A 14,984-nucleotide genomic window follows, 5' to 3' on the forward strand; every position below is an offset into this window, starting at 1 on the left:
ACTGCTGCCGGACTAGTTGATATTCAATGAGAGCAGGAAAGGGAGACCGTGGCTCTGGGTTTTCGTCAGAGGGACCTGTTTGAAATGCAGTTGGTTGACACACAAACCCAACAGTACTTTATCTCATCAAAGAGAGAGAGAAAATGGAAAAGGAAAAAGAGGAAGGTTGAGTTTCGAAGCAGAGACGGACTGAGGGTTTCTACAATGTGAAAATGTTTGTGAGGAGGAAAGTAATCCAAGCAAGAACAAAGCAGAACAAGTTTATTGCCGTGCAAAGAGCAGATGTGACGGGTGGATTGAACAGTTTAGAAGAGTTAAATACAGGGGTTGGACAATGAAACTGTAACACCTGTCATTTTAGTGTGGGAGGTTTCATGGCTAAATTGGACCAGCCTGGTAGCCAGTCTTCATTGATTGCACATTGCACCAGTAAGGGCAGAGTTTGAAGGTTCACTTAGCAGTTTTCCTAAAAATATTGAAATGCACACAACATTATGGGTGACATACCAGAGTTCAAAAGAGGACAAAATGTTGGTGCATGTCTTGCTGGCGCATCTGTGACCAAGACAGCAAGTCTTTGTGATGTATCAAGAGCCACGGTATCCAGGGTAATGTCAGCATACCACCAAGAAGGACCAACCACATCCAACAGGATTAACTGTGGACGCAAGAGGAAGCTGTCTGAAAGGGATGTTCGGGTGCTAACCCGGATTGTATCCAAAAAACATAAAACCACGGCTGCCCAAATCACGGCAGAATTAAATGTGCACCTCAACTCTCCTGTTTCCACCAGAACTGTCCGTCGGGAGCTCCACAGGGTCAATATACACGGCCGGGCTGCTATAGTTTTATAATGTTTTTTAGTGTGCCAACACTTTATTTGCTCTGTTAGTGGAGCTTTTAAAAACTACTGGAATAAAGTACCGAGGAAGTGATGTGGGCACAAGACAAAGTCAGACGACACACTCAATGACTCACAATTAACCCTCTTCACTTCATGAATGACCGTCATCTTATTCTGAATTTCATAGCCAAAAGGCTTCCATTTTAACTTGCAACCTTTTTCTCTGCTGTGTTGTGCAGTTTTCCTCTAATGACCCTCGTCTGCAATGCATCAATTCTTCACACACACCAACAAATCCTAATGTCAAAACCCATAAAAACGCTGCTCTTCAAAAAACACTTCATGGTTTCGTACTTCTAACACTTATGCAAAGATACTCAAATACTGAAGACCAGGTCATTTCTCAACATGCCATCAGTATTAGGCCATTGTTAATCCCTTCATGTTGTTCAGCTGCATCTATCGGTCACAGGCCAGTACACTGTCTTTTTCTTTTTTTTCTTTTACCACTTTCTTTTAATTAATTGTCTATATTTTTCTTATTCTATCACTGCCCATTCCACAGTTTACTTGTGATTACACAAGAGAGAGAAGTCACGGTAGAGGAAATAAAATAGGATATATACAGAGAGACATTTTGGCCAGCAAGTTAGAGTGGTTTAAAAGGTCGGTTCTGTGACATGTGATATATTAAATTGGTGACACAGGAACAAACTGCGGTTGCTGCACAAACATGTCCGTGTTCCGATTTTCAATCTCAAAACTGTTTAAATCAATCTTTTCAATTTCATTTTTTCGCTGAGGGGAAAAAACAAGAAATGCAAAAAAAAAAAAAAAAAAAAACTTTTAAACATAGAGAAGCAGAAGCAAATGACTAGATGTATTCTGGGTAATATTTTGGGAAAAAAATGTTTTCTGTGTGCAAGCCAGTGGTCAGGCTAAATGTAAGTCCTTGTGACAGTAAATAGACCAAACTGTACAGTCTATGTAATGTTATTCATCTCTATATTTGTGCTGCCTTTGCATCATTATTTTGATTATATCCATTGTATCATCTTAAAAGCAGTACTAAAGGACTGGTTTTACTGAGCGAACACTAACACATACAGCCCAACAAGGGTCACCTCATCCAATGATGATGACCTTTCCTTATGGCTTTCTTATTAAATCGCCCACTAGCAAATGCAGCAACTATTAAAAAGTAGAATATATTCCACTTAAAAAAGCTGAAAGATATTAGTTTTTCAGTTTTATAGCCATACGAGTTCCTCTCTACGAATGAACTTAAGTCAATGTTTTTTATCTCTATTCCTCCTCTGTGCATACTTGGCCTGTGAGTAAGAGAAATGTATTTTGGTTAATTTGAACAGAAGGTACCAGCAATACTAAAGCCTATAATCCCTTAATCTTCACACATCAGTCGGCTGTCCTCAAACACACACAGTTTTAATCATGATCCGTTGCATTTAAAGAACCCGCACCAGTCAATCACGCAGATGTCATCCTCAATACTCAGTAAACACCATAAATCCATGAGTGACCAGAAACCCTGATCTTCTTACGTCTGAATAGATTGTTTCTGCTTTTGGTAAACATCAGTAAAAGTTAGTAACATTGAATGTTTTTGAAGAGTTATTTCTAGTATATACATCTGGCTCTCACTCTTTGATTTGAAAAATTATATAAAACCACTGAGTTTGTTGAACTTCCTTCTAGAAATAGAGTTTTTTTTTACAGTAAGTACTGCTTCTAGAATGATAATCTCTGCAAATTGAAACAAGGAGTTATGGGAAACAAATGAATACATTATCTTTTAGTGATTGTGGAACTCTTTGTCCAGAATATATTAGATACATTTAAATCAACAAATAAAGTACATCAATAATTGACTTTAGTCAGAATTCAGCAGAAGAAAGCAAGATGCAACTAAATAACTCAAAAGCCCACTTTTGGTTTCCTTGAAGACTTAAACCCAGTCCACTTGCTGGTTGCTAGGGCTCAAATATATAAATGTAACATAAAAAAATACCGGAAGTCAATCAGAGAAGACTTTGTACTGCTAAAATCCCAGTGAAAACAAAATTAGTAAACACATACATAGTATGAAACACATACTGTCGAAGTTCTTGACTGTTAAAAAGATATCCACTGGTGCAAGTATGCTAAGCTAACAGTGACACAGCTTAGTAATAATAATGTGTTATTTATACCTGAACTGGACTTTGGTCAATAAAGTCTATTTTTTTTCTGATTTTTTTTATATGCACTTTCAGTAGAAGTAAATAAATGGGGTTTTTGCACTACATTTATGATTCATATTAAGAGTTTATAAATGCAAACTTATCTTGTCCCAAAAATATAAAACACTTCATTGTTTTATTTTATTTTGTTTTTAGAGAAACGGAAGACCTTCCTAGCTTCAAATACACTATGAGGCCCATTAGGATTATCCTTCCTTGATGACACTATCAGCAATGAGCAGACAATTACTTTGGCAACACTTGTCATCCCTCTCCGAATCTTAATGTCTCAGGAGGGAGCTAGAACCCTGGGACCACAACAAGTTGTTTTTACAATGGATGCTTGAAAGACTTTGCACAACATTTTCAGAATATGCTGAACAGCCAAAACCTCCAAACCACTGAAAATAATGTAAATGGTATTGTCTCAAAAACACTTACGGCATGCAGATCTTGTAGAATAATCATTGAAAGAAGCAAGTCTGGAAGACTGGATCACAAGAGTTAAACATTTCAAAGATCGCTACAGCTATAACTAGAGGACTACTCCAGAGATTTTGTTCAGTATGTGGCAGAACAGATGAGATGTTGGGGGACCTTAGACTATGTGAATGTTAAAGCCAAAGAAAGTGAATAAACCCCTAAGGGAAAATGTCCAAATTCTTTTGTGTTGCCAGCATTATTTTCCAGCACTGCCTTAACTCTTTTGGCCAGGAATTCACTAGAGATTTATTGGTTGCTACTGAAATCCAATTCCACTCCTCCATGATGACATGACAGATTTGGTGGATGTTGGAGACCTTGTGCCCCCCCACCTTCTGTTTGAGGATGCACCACAGATGCTCAATAGGGTTTAGGTCTGGAGACACACTTGGCCAGACCAGTACCTTTACCCTCAGTTTCTTTAGCAAGGCATGGTCATGTTGGAGGTGTGTTAAAGGTTATCAGGTTAGACTACTGCTCTGTGGCCCAGCTTCCAAAGGGAGGGGATCATGTTCTGCTTTAGTACGTCACAGTCTATGTTGGCATTCATGAGCAGCACTGATGCAGCACCAAAACAAGACATTCCAACCACCATACTTGACTGTAGGAAAGACAAGCTTGTCTTTGTACTCTTCACCTGGTTGCTGCCACACTGGATTCCATCTGAACCAAATACCTTTATCTTAGTCTTGGCAGACCACAGGACATGGTTCCAGTATTTCATGTCCTTATTGTACTTGTCTTCAGCAAACTGTTTGCGGGCTGTGTTGTGCATCTTCTTTAGATGAGGCTTCCTGCTGGGACGACGGCCATGCAGACCAATTTGATGCAGTGTGCGACGTATGATCTGAGCACCGACAGGCTGACCCCACACCCATTCAACCTCTGCAGCAATGCTGGCAGCACTCATATGTCTATTTTGAGAAGAAATCCTCTGGATATGATGATGAGCATGTGCACTCAAATTTTTTTGGCTGACCATGGCAAGGCCTGTTCTGAGTGGAACATTTCCTGCCAAACCACTGCGTGGTCTTGGCCACCGTGCTACAGCTCAGTTTAAGGGTGTTGCCAATCTTCTTCTAGCCTAGGTGATCTTTATGAAGAGCAACAATTCTATCTGCCTAACTATCATTCACATGCAACCATTTATTGAGTGAGATATTTAGAGTAGTAGGGTTTTCTTTAGATAAGTATTGGATAGTGGAAGTGGAAGTCACCACAAGTATATGTTTTTTTATTAGGAAAATTGTACAGTCCTTTCTATCTTTATATTGCTGCTCTAAATCTCAGAGTCTTCATGGGGGATGGCAAAATTGGTAATTTGTGTCCCCTGAAAAAAAACCATGAGCTCTAAGGCCCATTTCTGCACCCTCTAATACAGGGCAGCCACATATTTTCCATCATTGTCAACTGGGTAAAGAATTCCATTAAAATATTATCTGCAAACATGTAATTTGTTCCCATTCCAAACCTGAAGTATACATTAAAAAATGTTTTACAGAAAAATAATTGATGCATTTTGTACATCATAATACTGTCAGCCAAAAATCTGTTGATTCAGATACTATTCATCATTTTCAGCTTCCTGATTGACAGCACAACATGTTTTACAACGTTTCAGCTATTAAAATCTGACTGTAAATGAGCCAAAGGCAGGCTAGGACCGAGAAACGGTTACACAAGATTGGAAAATAGGAAATGGGTTCTGTGGTAGATTTATCTTTCCAAGTACTGAGTAGAATACTTTAGAAGCACATACTTAATCATTGTTATAGTGAACCTTAAACAAGTGTTGTCAGTGATGGTTTCAGACATAGTACCAATCATGTATTACTCACTAAATTATATTTCATTGCCATTTTGGTAGAAGCTACGAGTAAAAACAATTGGACATAATAAATTCAAATTTTGGCTTTCATTTTACTTTATATGATCGAATTTGTCAGATTTAGCTTTAGTCTGATAACAATGTTGATGTTGGAAAGGCTTTTGTTCTAGGACTTCTCTCTAAATTGCCATCGTTGACAATTTAATCCTTGTGGCATTGTGAAATTTCTCTCTGCACCGAAATCAATACCCTGGATGGTGCTTTGCATTACAATGTTGGTGTTCCTTAACATTATTGCCAGAATCTGTCCAGTGTCGTTAAACAAACAGACAATTATCGATTATGCTTTGTATTGTCAGCTCATGAAATACTACTTTTGGATTTTATTTCTGGTAATCAATATATCTTTATAAATATGATAGTCTGTTTTTATGTCCATCATAACTTACTTCTTTTGCTAGAGAGAAAAAAATGGAGCTGCATCTTTTTTTTAAACTTTCTAAACCAAAGCCACACTAAATGTCACTTTATCAACCGTTTTACCAAATGGTGGGGAACACTAACCTTAGTTTCACAGATGAACACTCTTACAAAAAATAAACACAAACACTGTCTCTTTAAATGAAAATTTATTAAACCTAATTAAGCATGCACTATTCTACAAAAGGGATAAATTAATAACCAAAAATAAGGATCCGCCCTAGAATACATGAAGATCAAACCAGTCAAAGTAGTGGGAGCAACGCTTTGGATTGACTTGGAAAGTTTAACAAATGGAATAAACAGTGAAGCTTCTTTTAGTCCGGTGATGCGTCACGATAGCAGCAGTCAGCTGACAGAACGGTTTAATCAGGCCAGCTCAGACGTGGTATAGAGTCCAGCAGCCAGTTGCCTTAGCTACTAACAGCTGATAGGGAACTAGTCTCGACACAAAGAGATCTTAGATCGCCTTAATTCCCTAAACCTCACCCTGTCCTGACTAGCAGAAAATCAAATTAATAACGAAAAGATCAAATTTACTTGAGGTCGGCTTCCCTCTTCTGAGGATTGGGTTGCAGGCATCCTTATATGCAACCCATCCTTATACTCCGCTCAAGTAAGTTATTTAAAGGATGCATGGTTTGAACATAAACTGTTAATTGCAAAAAATAGAAAAATGTACAAACTGAAAGAATTTTTTTTTCATGATTCTAAACTTTAGTAGTAGAATTATGCATGTATTACTTATATACTACAAATTATTGTCTGAGCAATGGACATTTAATTCAATAGCAGCAAATAATTAAAGTAATTAAAAAAAAGTTTTTAATTTGAATAACCTTAAATCTTTTTAAATAGCTTTGCCTGATTCATTTTAAAAAACCGTGTAATGCAAATGTGAAATCTTTTATTGTTGTGTAAATTTTTAAAAAATATGAATTTTTTAAGAAAGTCAAAGCACTTCAGCTTTTTAATTGTTGTGTTTAAAAATAAGTTATGTTAAATTTTGGGAGAAATGAAAAAATGGCCTGTAGCATACGTAGTGTTTCAGCCCTGCTAAAAGATTTATGGAAATAGGCAGCCTCTGCTGGCTCCTCATGTTAATGCATAATATTCATACTCATTCCTTTTTTTCCAAAGGTCGATTAAATATCCCATGAGCGTTTGTGTTGTGAAGAAAATAAAAAGAAAATACTGCTTCAGTGTGGTAATCATTATACCTCTTCTCTGTCTAGTCTCATTGATCTACTGGGGCTGTAACTATAAAACAAAATTCAAATAAGACCTGACTTCTGACCCCTAAACAAGCCACAGTTGACCAGTTGCAATATGTATGAACATTTATGAAGCTGCATAATCTCTCTCTGTCCTCTCTTTTCTCTTCCTGTGTGTTGTTCTCCCAGGATGGGGCCTTCACTAAGGGTGACGTTGTGTCAAAACCAGATGTAAAGAACTTTGGGCAGTCCTCCTTTGTTGACTTTGGTAAGAATAAAAAAGATATAGTTTTTTGTTGTTTTGTTGAGTCGGATATTCTTACTGATTTAAAGCAAAGCCCTAGCAACAGATATTTCTATGTTTATAATAAAAACTGGACATACAGTACATGTTCTCTGGATTTCCAACAGAAATGCTGGAATTTCCTTTGTTCATGCCAAAAATATCTACACAATGAAAGATCCCAATTTAGTTGGTAGCAGCAGTGGTCATTATGAATAGTAGCAACTTATGCTAGTGTTGTTTCTGAAAATATTTCTGTGCTGTTTACAAGGATACATTAAAACCAAATACTAAAAAATATATATATATTTTTTTTATCTTTGTTATCCCCACCCAAAAATCTGTCTAGATGTGGTCAAGTGGTGCAAATTCAGTAGGAAATCTTAACTCTGTTACAAAACACAATAAATAAATGTGTATCCCTGGTCAAGTTGCCCAGGGCTCTCAATGTGTTTGTAACTGTGTGTGTCAGATCCATTTTTTTCTTTTAGGCTTTTTAAGCTTCTGCATCTGAAGCTGTGTAGCTTCAAAGGATTCCAAATAAGGCTGCATGGTCTTGGTGGCTTTGACAGTTTCTCTACAGCCTTCTCATCACATAACATCCCTTCTTTACACACAAAAACACACATGCTAACCCCTTACCCAGTCGGCTTATCTCACAAATGTACACAGTTACAGGCACACAGTCCCACACAATACACTCTGATACAAACTCACAATCCCATGTAGAGCCATATTTTTGTGAGCATCTTATCCCTTTACACAATCTTGGCCAGTTCAATTCATTGTTCAGCTCAGTAAATCTCTATTGGTTCTCTAATCTCCAGACTGCATAAAGTGTCCCTTGGTCATCTATTTTAGCTGCCACATCGGCGAGAGAAGGGGGGAATGCTGCTGGCTATTTAAACTTGCCTTTAAAGTGAAAAATAATTTAAGATATTCTGAAACAATAATATAAAGGACAAGGGCTTTTGGAAAATCATCCTTCATCAAAATGATTCAGGTTAACTGTCACGTTTTAGTTGTTTGCTATATAAAGAGCATGAGCCAATGTTTAGGAAGCACCTCAGTAAGGTTTACACCAGAACTGATCAGACCGCTGCACCTCAGCGAACTCGTCTGTGAAACTCCAGAAGTTTGCAAATGACACCACCGTTATTGGACTGTTCCAGGACGGTGATGAGTCTGCATACAGACAGGAGGTGGATCTGCTGGTACACCTGTGTGGTCAAATCCACCTGGAACTTAACCCACTCAGGACTGTGGAGATTATGGTGGACTTTCGGAGAACACCACCCCCACATACCCCCCGTCACCAATGTCAACACCACTGTATCTACTGTGGACCGGTTCCTAGGAACCAACATTTCTTGAAACCTGAGATGGTCCTCATACAAAGACAGCGTTTAGAAGAAGGCCCAGCAGAGACTGTACTTCCTGAGGAAACTCAAGAAGTTCAACCTTCCACAGGAGCTGCTGGTCATCTTCTACACTGCCATCAGTCAATCTGTCCTGTCTTCATCCATCTCAGTGTGGTTTGGCTCATCCACAAAACAGGACAGGTCCAGACTGCAACGAATAATCAGGAATGCAGAGAGAATCATAAGGTCTGACCTTCCCTCCATCCAGGACTTATACAAGTCTAGGGTCAAGAAAAGGGCAGCTAAAATATCTGCAGATCCCACACACCCTGCACACCACTGCTTAAGGTTTTTACCTTCAGGTGGCGCTACAGAGCGCTGTCTGCTAAAACCAGCCGCCACAGAGACAGTTCCTTCCCCCAAGCTGTTTCACTGAACACTTAACAGAGTTTCAGAACAACACCATGCAAACTTGGACTGATCTCACATTATATGGTATTGTAAAATCACTTGTGTATATATGTACATTAAAAAAATTTTTTATTTGCTCTGTTATATATACCAAAAAATAATTTCACTGAGAACAAAGCATGCCGGTGTCATATTCCTTGTCTGTACAAACTGGGCAATAGAGCTGATTCTGATTCCGATATCTCAGCACACTTTCATGCTTAACACAATATTAAGCAGGCGGTCCTAATGCTGTTCCCGATCAGTGTTAAACCTTATTTTCTTTCAGTTGAGATTTGTTTGAACTGTTTAGGATCTGTCAATTGTATTGCTTAGTTAATATGTTCCTTCTTTTTGGGACAAAGTCTAAATCAGTTCAGTCATTGTTGCTCTTGTTTTTCCCACAGTAACAAAAATGACTTCCCAAAAGTCAGCATGCATCTAGCTTATTTTACACAGTCATGCATCAGTGCTTTGCGTGAGACACTGTCAACCCTTGTTCACATTAATTCAATAGTAATAGCAGGGGGCACATAAATATCTGCAGGCCAAATATTCCAGTGTGTTGACTCATGTAAAGTCTGACTTTCTTTAGATTTTAAATCTGCTGCTTCATGCTGACTTAGCATTTACAGTTTTATGCTTGAAAAAGCAAAGTCAGCAAGACAAAGAACCTTTCTGAACCAGAGGAAATGTTTACTGTTAGGCAATAAAACTGAATAAATAGGTAATTTATCACCTGTATTACTGATTATGAAAGTGTATTTTGAATATACAGTGTACTAAAAATGTATCCTAAGCCCTCTTTAATATTCTGATAAACTTAATTAGTTCAGTGATATTTTGCCCTTCTTTCTCTCTGACCTTTTTGTTTAAAGCAGTGTCATTAGCTGTGTAATTTTCATTTGATATTAATTGCTACTTCATTGTGCTGCACATGCACATAAACACACAGGCAAACAGTCAGTAACAGCTTTAAATGGATAAACACATCTTTGCTGCCAAGATTAATCTTTTAATCTCATTGCAGCTCGGGGTGCCCATCAAATATTTAGTGTACTAACTTGTCCTTCTCAAATTGATGGTTATCTATGAGCCTAAGGGGAAATGCCCTATATGTTGTGATTGAATCTGTACACATTTTTCTTGTTTTTATTGGATTTTTATTTTTTCTTGGCCAAAACGTTTTTGGGTCGTGCTTCTAAGAATCTGTTAGGAGAATGTGCACTTTTCTAGGTCTATCTTGTTCTTCCTTTTCATTTTGTGCTCTTCACTCAGCTCTGCCTCAGCTGTCGTCTTTCTTTATTTCTGTTGATCAGTTGTATGCCACCTCCCCACAGCAGGACATTTTTCACTACCTGATTACTCTTTCATCGTTTTCTTATTTAAATTGGTGAAGGTCAGATTTTATTACATTGCAGAAGCCATCTTGCTCTGTTTTTCTGTTTGTTTTTAATCCATATCCTACATCTGGTCTAATCATAAAAAAAGTCCTTTATTAAATAATCAAAAGCTTTAAAAAGACATACATGTGCCCAGGCCCTGGAACAGCTTGCCAATTCATATTAGATCTGCTCAGCCCTTAAGTGTTTTAAATGTTTTCTAAAGCCTCAGTTTTTCTTTTTGGCTTTTGATCTAGGTCAAGTGTGGCTCCTATAACATATTTATTTATTTTTTCTATTATTTTCTTTAGTAAATATTCTGTATTTTTGTTTATTAATGTATATTTATTAGTCACTCTTCACTAGTCAGTTTGCCACCCTACCCTTCCATCAGTTTTGTCTATAATTATTGTTCATCATAATTTATTTACTTGTTCAGCGCTTTGGTCAGCTTCACTTGTTAAATGAACTTGGACAACAGTAAGAATTAAAAAGAGAAGTCTATATGTTTTTTTTCTTGCCTTTCTGCTGTGTGCGATCAATAATTACTACCAGAAACAGTTGTAGCATTAGAGAGCAGAAACATTTTGAAAACAAAGACAAAATTACCAATTTGCATTTTAAACCATCTTCAGCATCATATACTAGTGGTTAGTGCTGCCAGCATTACTAAAATAAGAGCCTTCCCGTTATCTGCCTAAAATTTAGCTCTTTCTCACATGCAGCCTGAATAAACCACAGACATGGCTTGACAAGTTGCAAACAATTTGACCAGCTTTTAGATTTGAGTGCTTCATTTTACCATCTCACCTTGAAAATAGCTGACTTTAAGTCTTCCTCACTAGTGCCCCTTTACCACTGGGTCGTTTTAGCCGGCGTGGCTCAACACCACTCTGTTGGCTGAAGCCCCCCCTCCAGCCATTAGTGTAGTGTGCTGTGCTGCTGTTAACGATACTGTGTTTCATTGTCACATTAAAGTAGTCTGCATGAAATGATGAAAAATAAATAGAAAATACAAACATAAATAAACTAAATACTAATAACGTATTAATATATATACAAGAATGCCTTATGTTTTTTATGTCTAAAATGATCCACTGGTATAATTATCTGGACCATAGCCCAGCCAGAACTTATAAAATAAGGCTCAGGGGTTCTGATGTGAGGGGGCTGCTGCAGGAGAAGCAGAGAGGAGAGACGCTGCTGTCTGCATGGTGAAGCTCCAAAGTTTGCCTGAAGAAGTTACAATTTTGGGCTTATGAGGAAGTTTTTGTCTGGCCCATGGCAATAACGAGGACAAGGACTTGAAAGTGCAAGTGATCCTTGAAGTTAGTTGTACATACAGCGCTCTGCCTGTGTGTAATTCAGAAAGCTGATTTGTCCTTTTTCTTTTCTGTCAGCCTTCAGGCATGGTTTATGATCTGTAAATGATAAAATTACATGTATGACCTGCTCCAGCCACTGTGGTCCTTAATATTATTCTAGATGCTCTTGAGTTTTATTAACTTTTCCCTGCACTGTCTCAACAAAAACCTTCTCATTTCTCATCCTCCCACCGCCAATCAGTGAACAGCAGTCTCCTCGCGTCACATGTAGTCCCGACTCAGTCCCGGTCGTAACTGCTCAGGGGCAGGGACCAAAAAAGTAGGTACTGGTACAGAAAAAAACTGAAATGGAAATGCTCATATAGTGAGCCGAGTGGAGTCAAGTAGGGCCAAATCGAGCCAGTGGAAAAGGGCCATTACGGACAAGATATTTGGATGACAAGATGGAGATTTCACCTGCTCTGTGACCATACTTCGTTCTTTTAGAATTAAATATATATTGAATAATACTAAATCATCTGTATAAAAAACAACATTTCCTTGAGCAGTGCTTGCTAAAATGCACTGCAAACAAACATAAATGTTCCCTCTTACAAGGACATTCTATTATGTGGAAATGGTTACCTAAAAGGTGCTAGGCCATGAATCTCCCATACATCTCTCTGTATTTATTCCTTTTCTACCAGGCTAATTAAGTTGACCTTTAGTAAATAGCGTAAATGTGTTTTCCCTCTGCCTAACTTTGTCAACATTACTGCCAAGCACTGATTTGTATTCGAATTTATTTCTGTTTTAGGCGAGTTTTATCTTTGTCACACACCGTCTTGCCTTTATCTGAAAAATGTCCATGAATGGTAGATAAGTTGAACAAAAACAGAGGAAGCTGTATAAGGAGCATTATCAGGCAAATGTAATTCTTAGCAGAAAGTACAAACAAGGGGAAGAGGGATGAGGAGAAGATGGCAGCAGGGATAAAGACTAGAAAGCCGAGAGACTGTGAGACAGAGTGAAGAGCAGCACTTCATCCCTGTGTGATCTGGAGTGGGAATTATTTCCATCACACATCACATTCTCAATTCTCACTCTCCTCTTTTACCTGCACTTTTCTCCCCCTGTTCAGCACTACATTTTTCTCAACAAATAATGTAGTGTATGTGCCAACCTGCCTGTACTGCTGTAGTTCCCTCTGCTGTGTCGACCTCTGCTGTAGTTTTGGCTTCATCTCAGAAACCCGCCTGACAAAGCTCATTTACTACGCTGCTGCAGCTCTACAGATATTAAAACATTTAAAAGAAGGTTAAGTCTCAGTAATATATTTGACCTTTTCATAAGATAGGGGAAATTATTCATCAATTCCTTTCATTTCACATTGTCCATTTTTATGATATTTGTTTTACATCAGATTGTAAAGTGATATTTGTTGTTAAAAGTGAGCTATGCTCTTTTAAGGTCCTGTGTAACTTTAAGTTTCATAGTTCCTGCACAGTCCTGACAAGTCTAGAAAAGTATAACATTTAGTTTATTTTCCAGCTCTAGATAAAAATGGCAAAAAAAACCATATTTGTTTCCAGACTTTATTCTCTGTCCCTTTGTTGAATCGCCATCCATCCGTCAGTCTGTCTGTGTCCTGAAGGTTTCAAATCTTCAGTATCTGTTTCTTTCTCACATCAAATACTGTAGTTAGAATATATTAGCCAGTTATTAAATTCTAACAGAAAATTGGACTAGTAACTAATTCCTTAAAGGGTTCTTGGCAAAGTGGTCTAGCTCATCCTATCACACACTTTTGTTTCTAATACTTATTCAGTAGAATGTCAGAATATTTAATTATGATTAAGAAAAACAATTGAATTTTTTAGATCTACTAATATTTACACATAATTCACAGTTCAACTAACAGTGTGATAATAGATGGATAGATACTATCTGCATCTATTGTGCAGAGAGAATATTTAATCATAACCTCCCTTTCAGAGAGTTGATGTTTTTTTTCCCTTTTATAAGCAGCGAGCATAGACTTATCTTAAGCCACGCATGGACCATTATGTGTGCAGGAATGCAAAAGGAAATCCATCTACAGTCCTGCGTTTGTGAGCTGGCGGTTCTGTTATCATCATGATTCCCATAATAAATGCGCAGCATATGCCAGACAAAACACAGCCATCTGCCTGATCACTGAAGTAATTGCATTTTTCAAAGTGACAGTGGCCGATGCATAATTCATCATTAGGTAAAACCCAGTGAAGTTCCACAACTTGAGTGTGTCACTAGGCATCAGGGCAGGTGGAAAACAAAGACCAGTGGAGGGGCGATCTTTAGAAACTGCTAAATCACAGTATAGAAGTGATTTTTGAAATCGGAAAGGCTGTCATCATGCTCTGTGAGTATGTATGTGTGGGTGATGAAGTGTGTGCTTGCAGGCAGGTAAGTCAGCATGTGCGCAGCCTAGTTGTCGCTGCTCTCCCCTCAGGCGTTGTTTCATCTCATTATATTATGTTACATTCACCTCCCCCCTTTTTTCTGTCAGCCTCATTCTCCCCTCAACCACTTTTTTTTATTCCTGCTTTCTTTATATAATTTTACTGGCTGTCCTGTCCTGTCTTGTTAACAACCCTACACTGCTTTGTTACTCTCTCCTTTTTTTGTCTCTCTCACCTTCCCTCACTCTGTCTAGGGAAAAAAGGGCTGTACTTTTTTCAAACAACTGTAGTGCAGAGCTGCTTGTCTTGTTGAGATCAAAGTGGCTTTTACATTGTCCCATGTGTGTACATTTGTGTGAAATTTGCTAATGAAGGAAAAAGGTCCCAGTAGGAATAATAGGAAAAGCTTAACCGAGCACTATTTTGTCAAAGATTTTATATTTCTACATCTTAGTCCTAGTGCAAAGGTTTTCCTAGTTTGAAGTCAACCAAATTTAGATCTTCATTTGCAAGTTTTAAAATACATTTTGGTGCAAATATCAAAATTCTTCCGTCAGCAAAGTGTCCATTAATGAAAGAAAACAGTTATTTCCTAATGCCTTTCATTACAGTTAAGTGGTAACCTTAAGTAGGTAGAGCTACCCAGACCATCTTCCCTAATTAGCATTTTTAAA

The 14,984-nt window shown here is 37.9% G+C and overlaps 1 protein-coding gene across 1 annotated transcript in view; it reads left to right on the forward strand.

Moving 5' to 3' along the window:
• The window catches only part of itfg1 (integrin alpha FG-GAP repeat containing 1), a 213,706-nt gene that overhangs the window by 49,459 nt on the left and 149,263 nt on the right, over nt 1-14,984 (forward strand). The window contains exon 8 of the mRNA XM_047362733.1: nt 7,279-7,357. Within this exon, the coding sequence (XP_047218689.1) occupies nt 7,279-7,357 (79 nt within the window). The remainder of the gene's footprint in view (nt 1-7,278; nt 7,358-14,984) is intronic.

The sequence above is a fragment of the Girardinichthys multiradiatus genome, chromosome 4 (genome assembly GCF_021462225.1).
Source record: "Girardinichthys multiradiatus isolate DD_20200921_A chromosome 4, DD_fGirMul_XY1, whole genome shotgun sequence".
NCBI lineage: Eukaryota > Metazoa > Chordata > Actinopteri > Cyprinodontiformes > Goodeidae > Girardinichthys > Girardinichthys multiradiatus.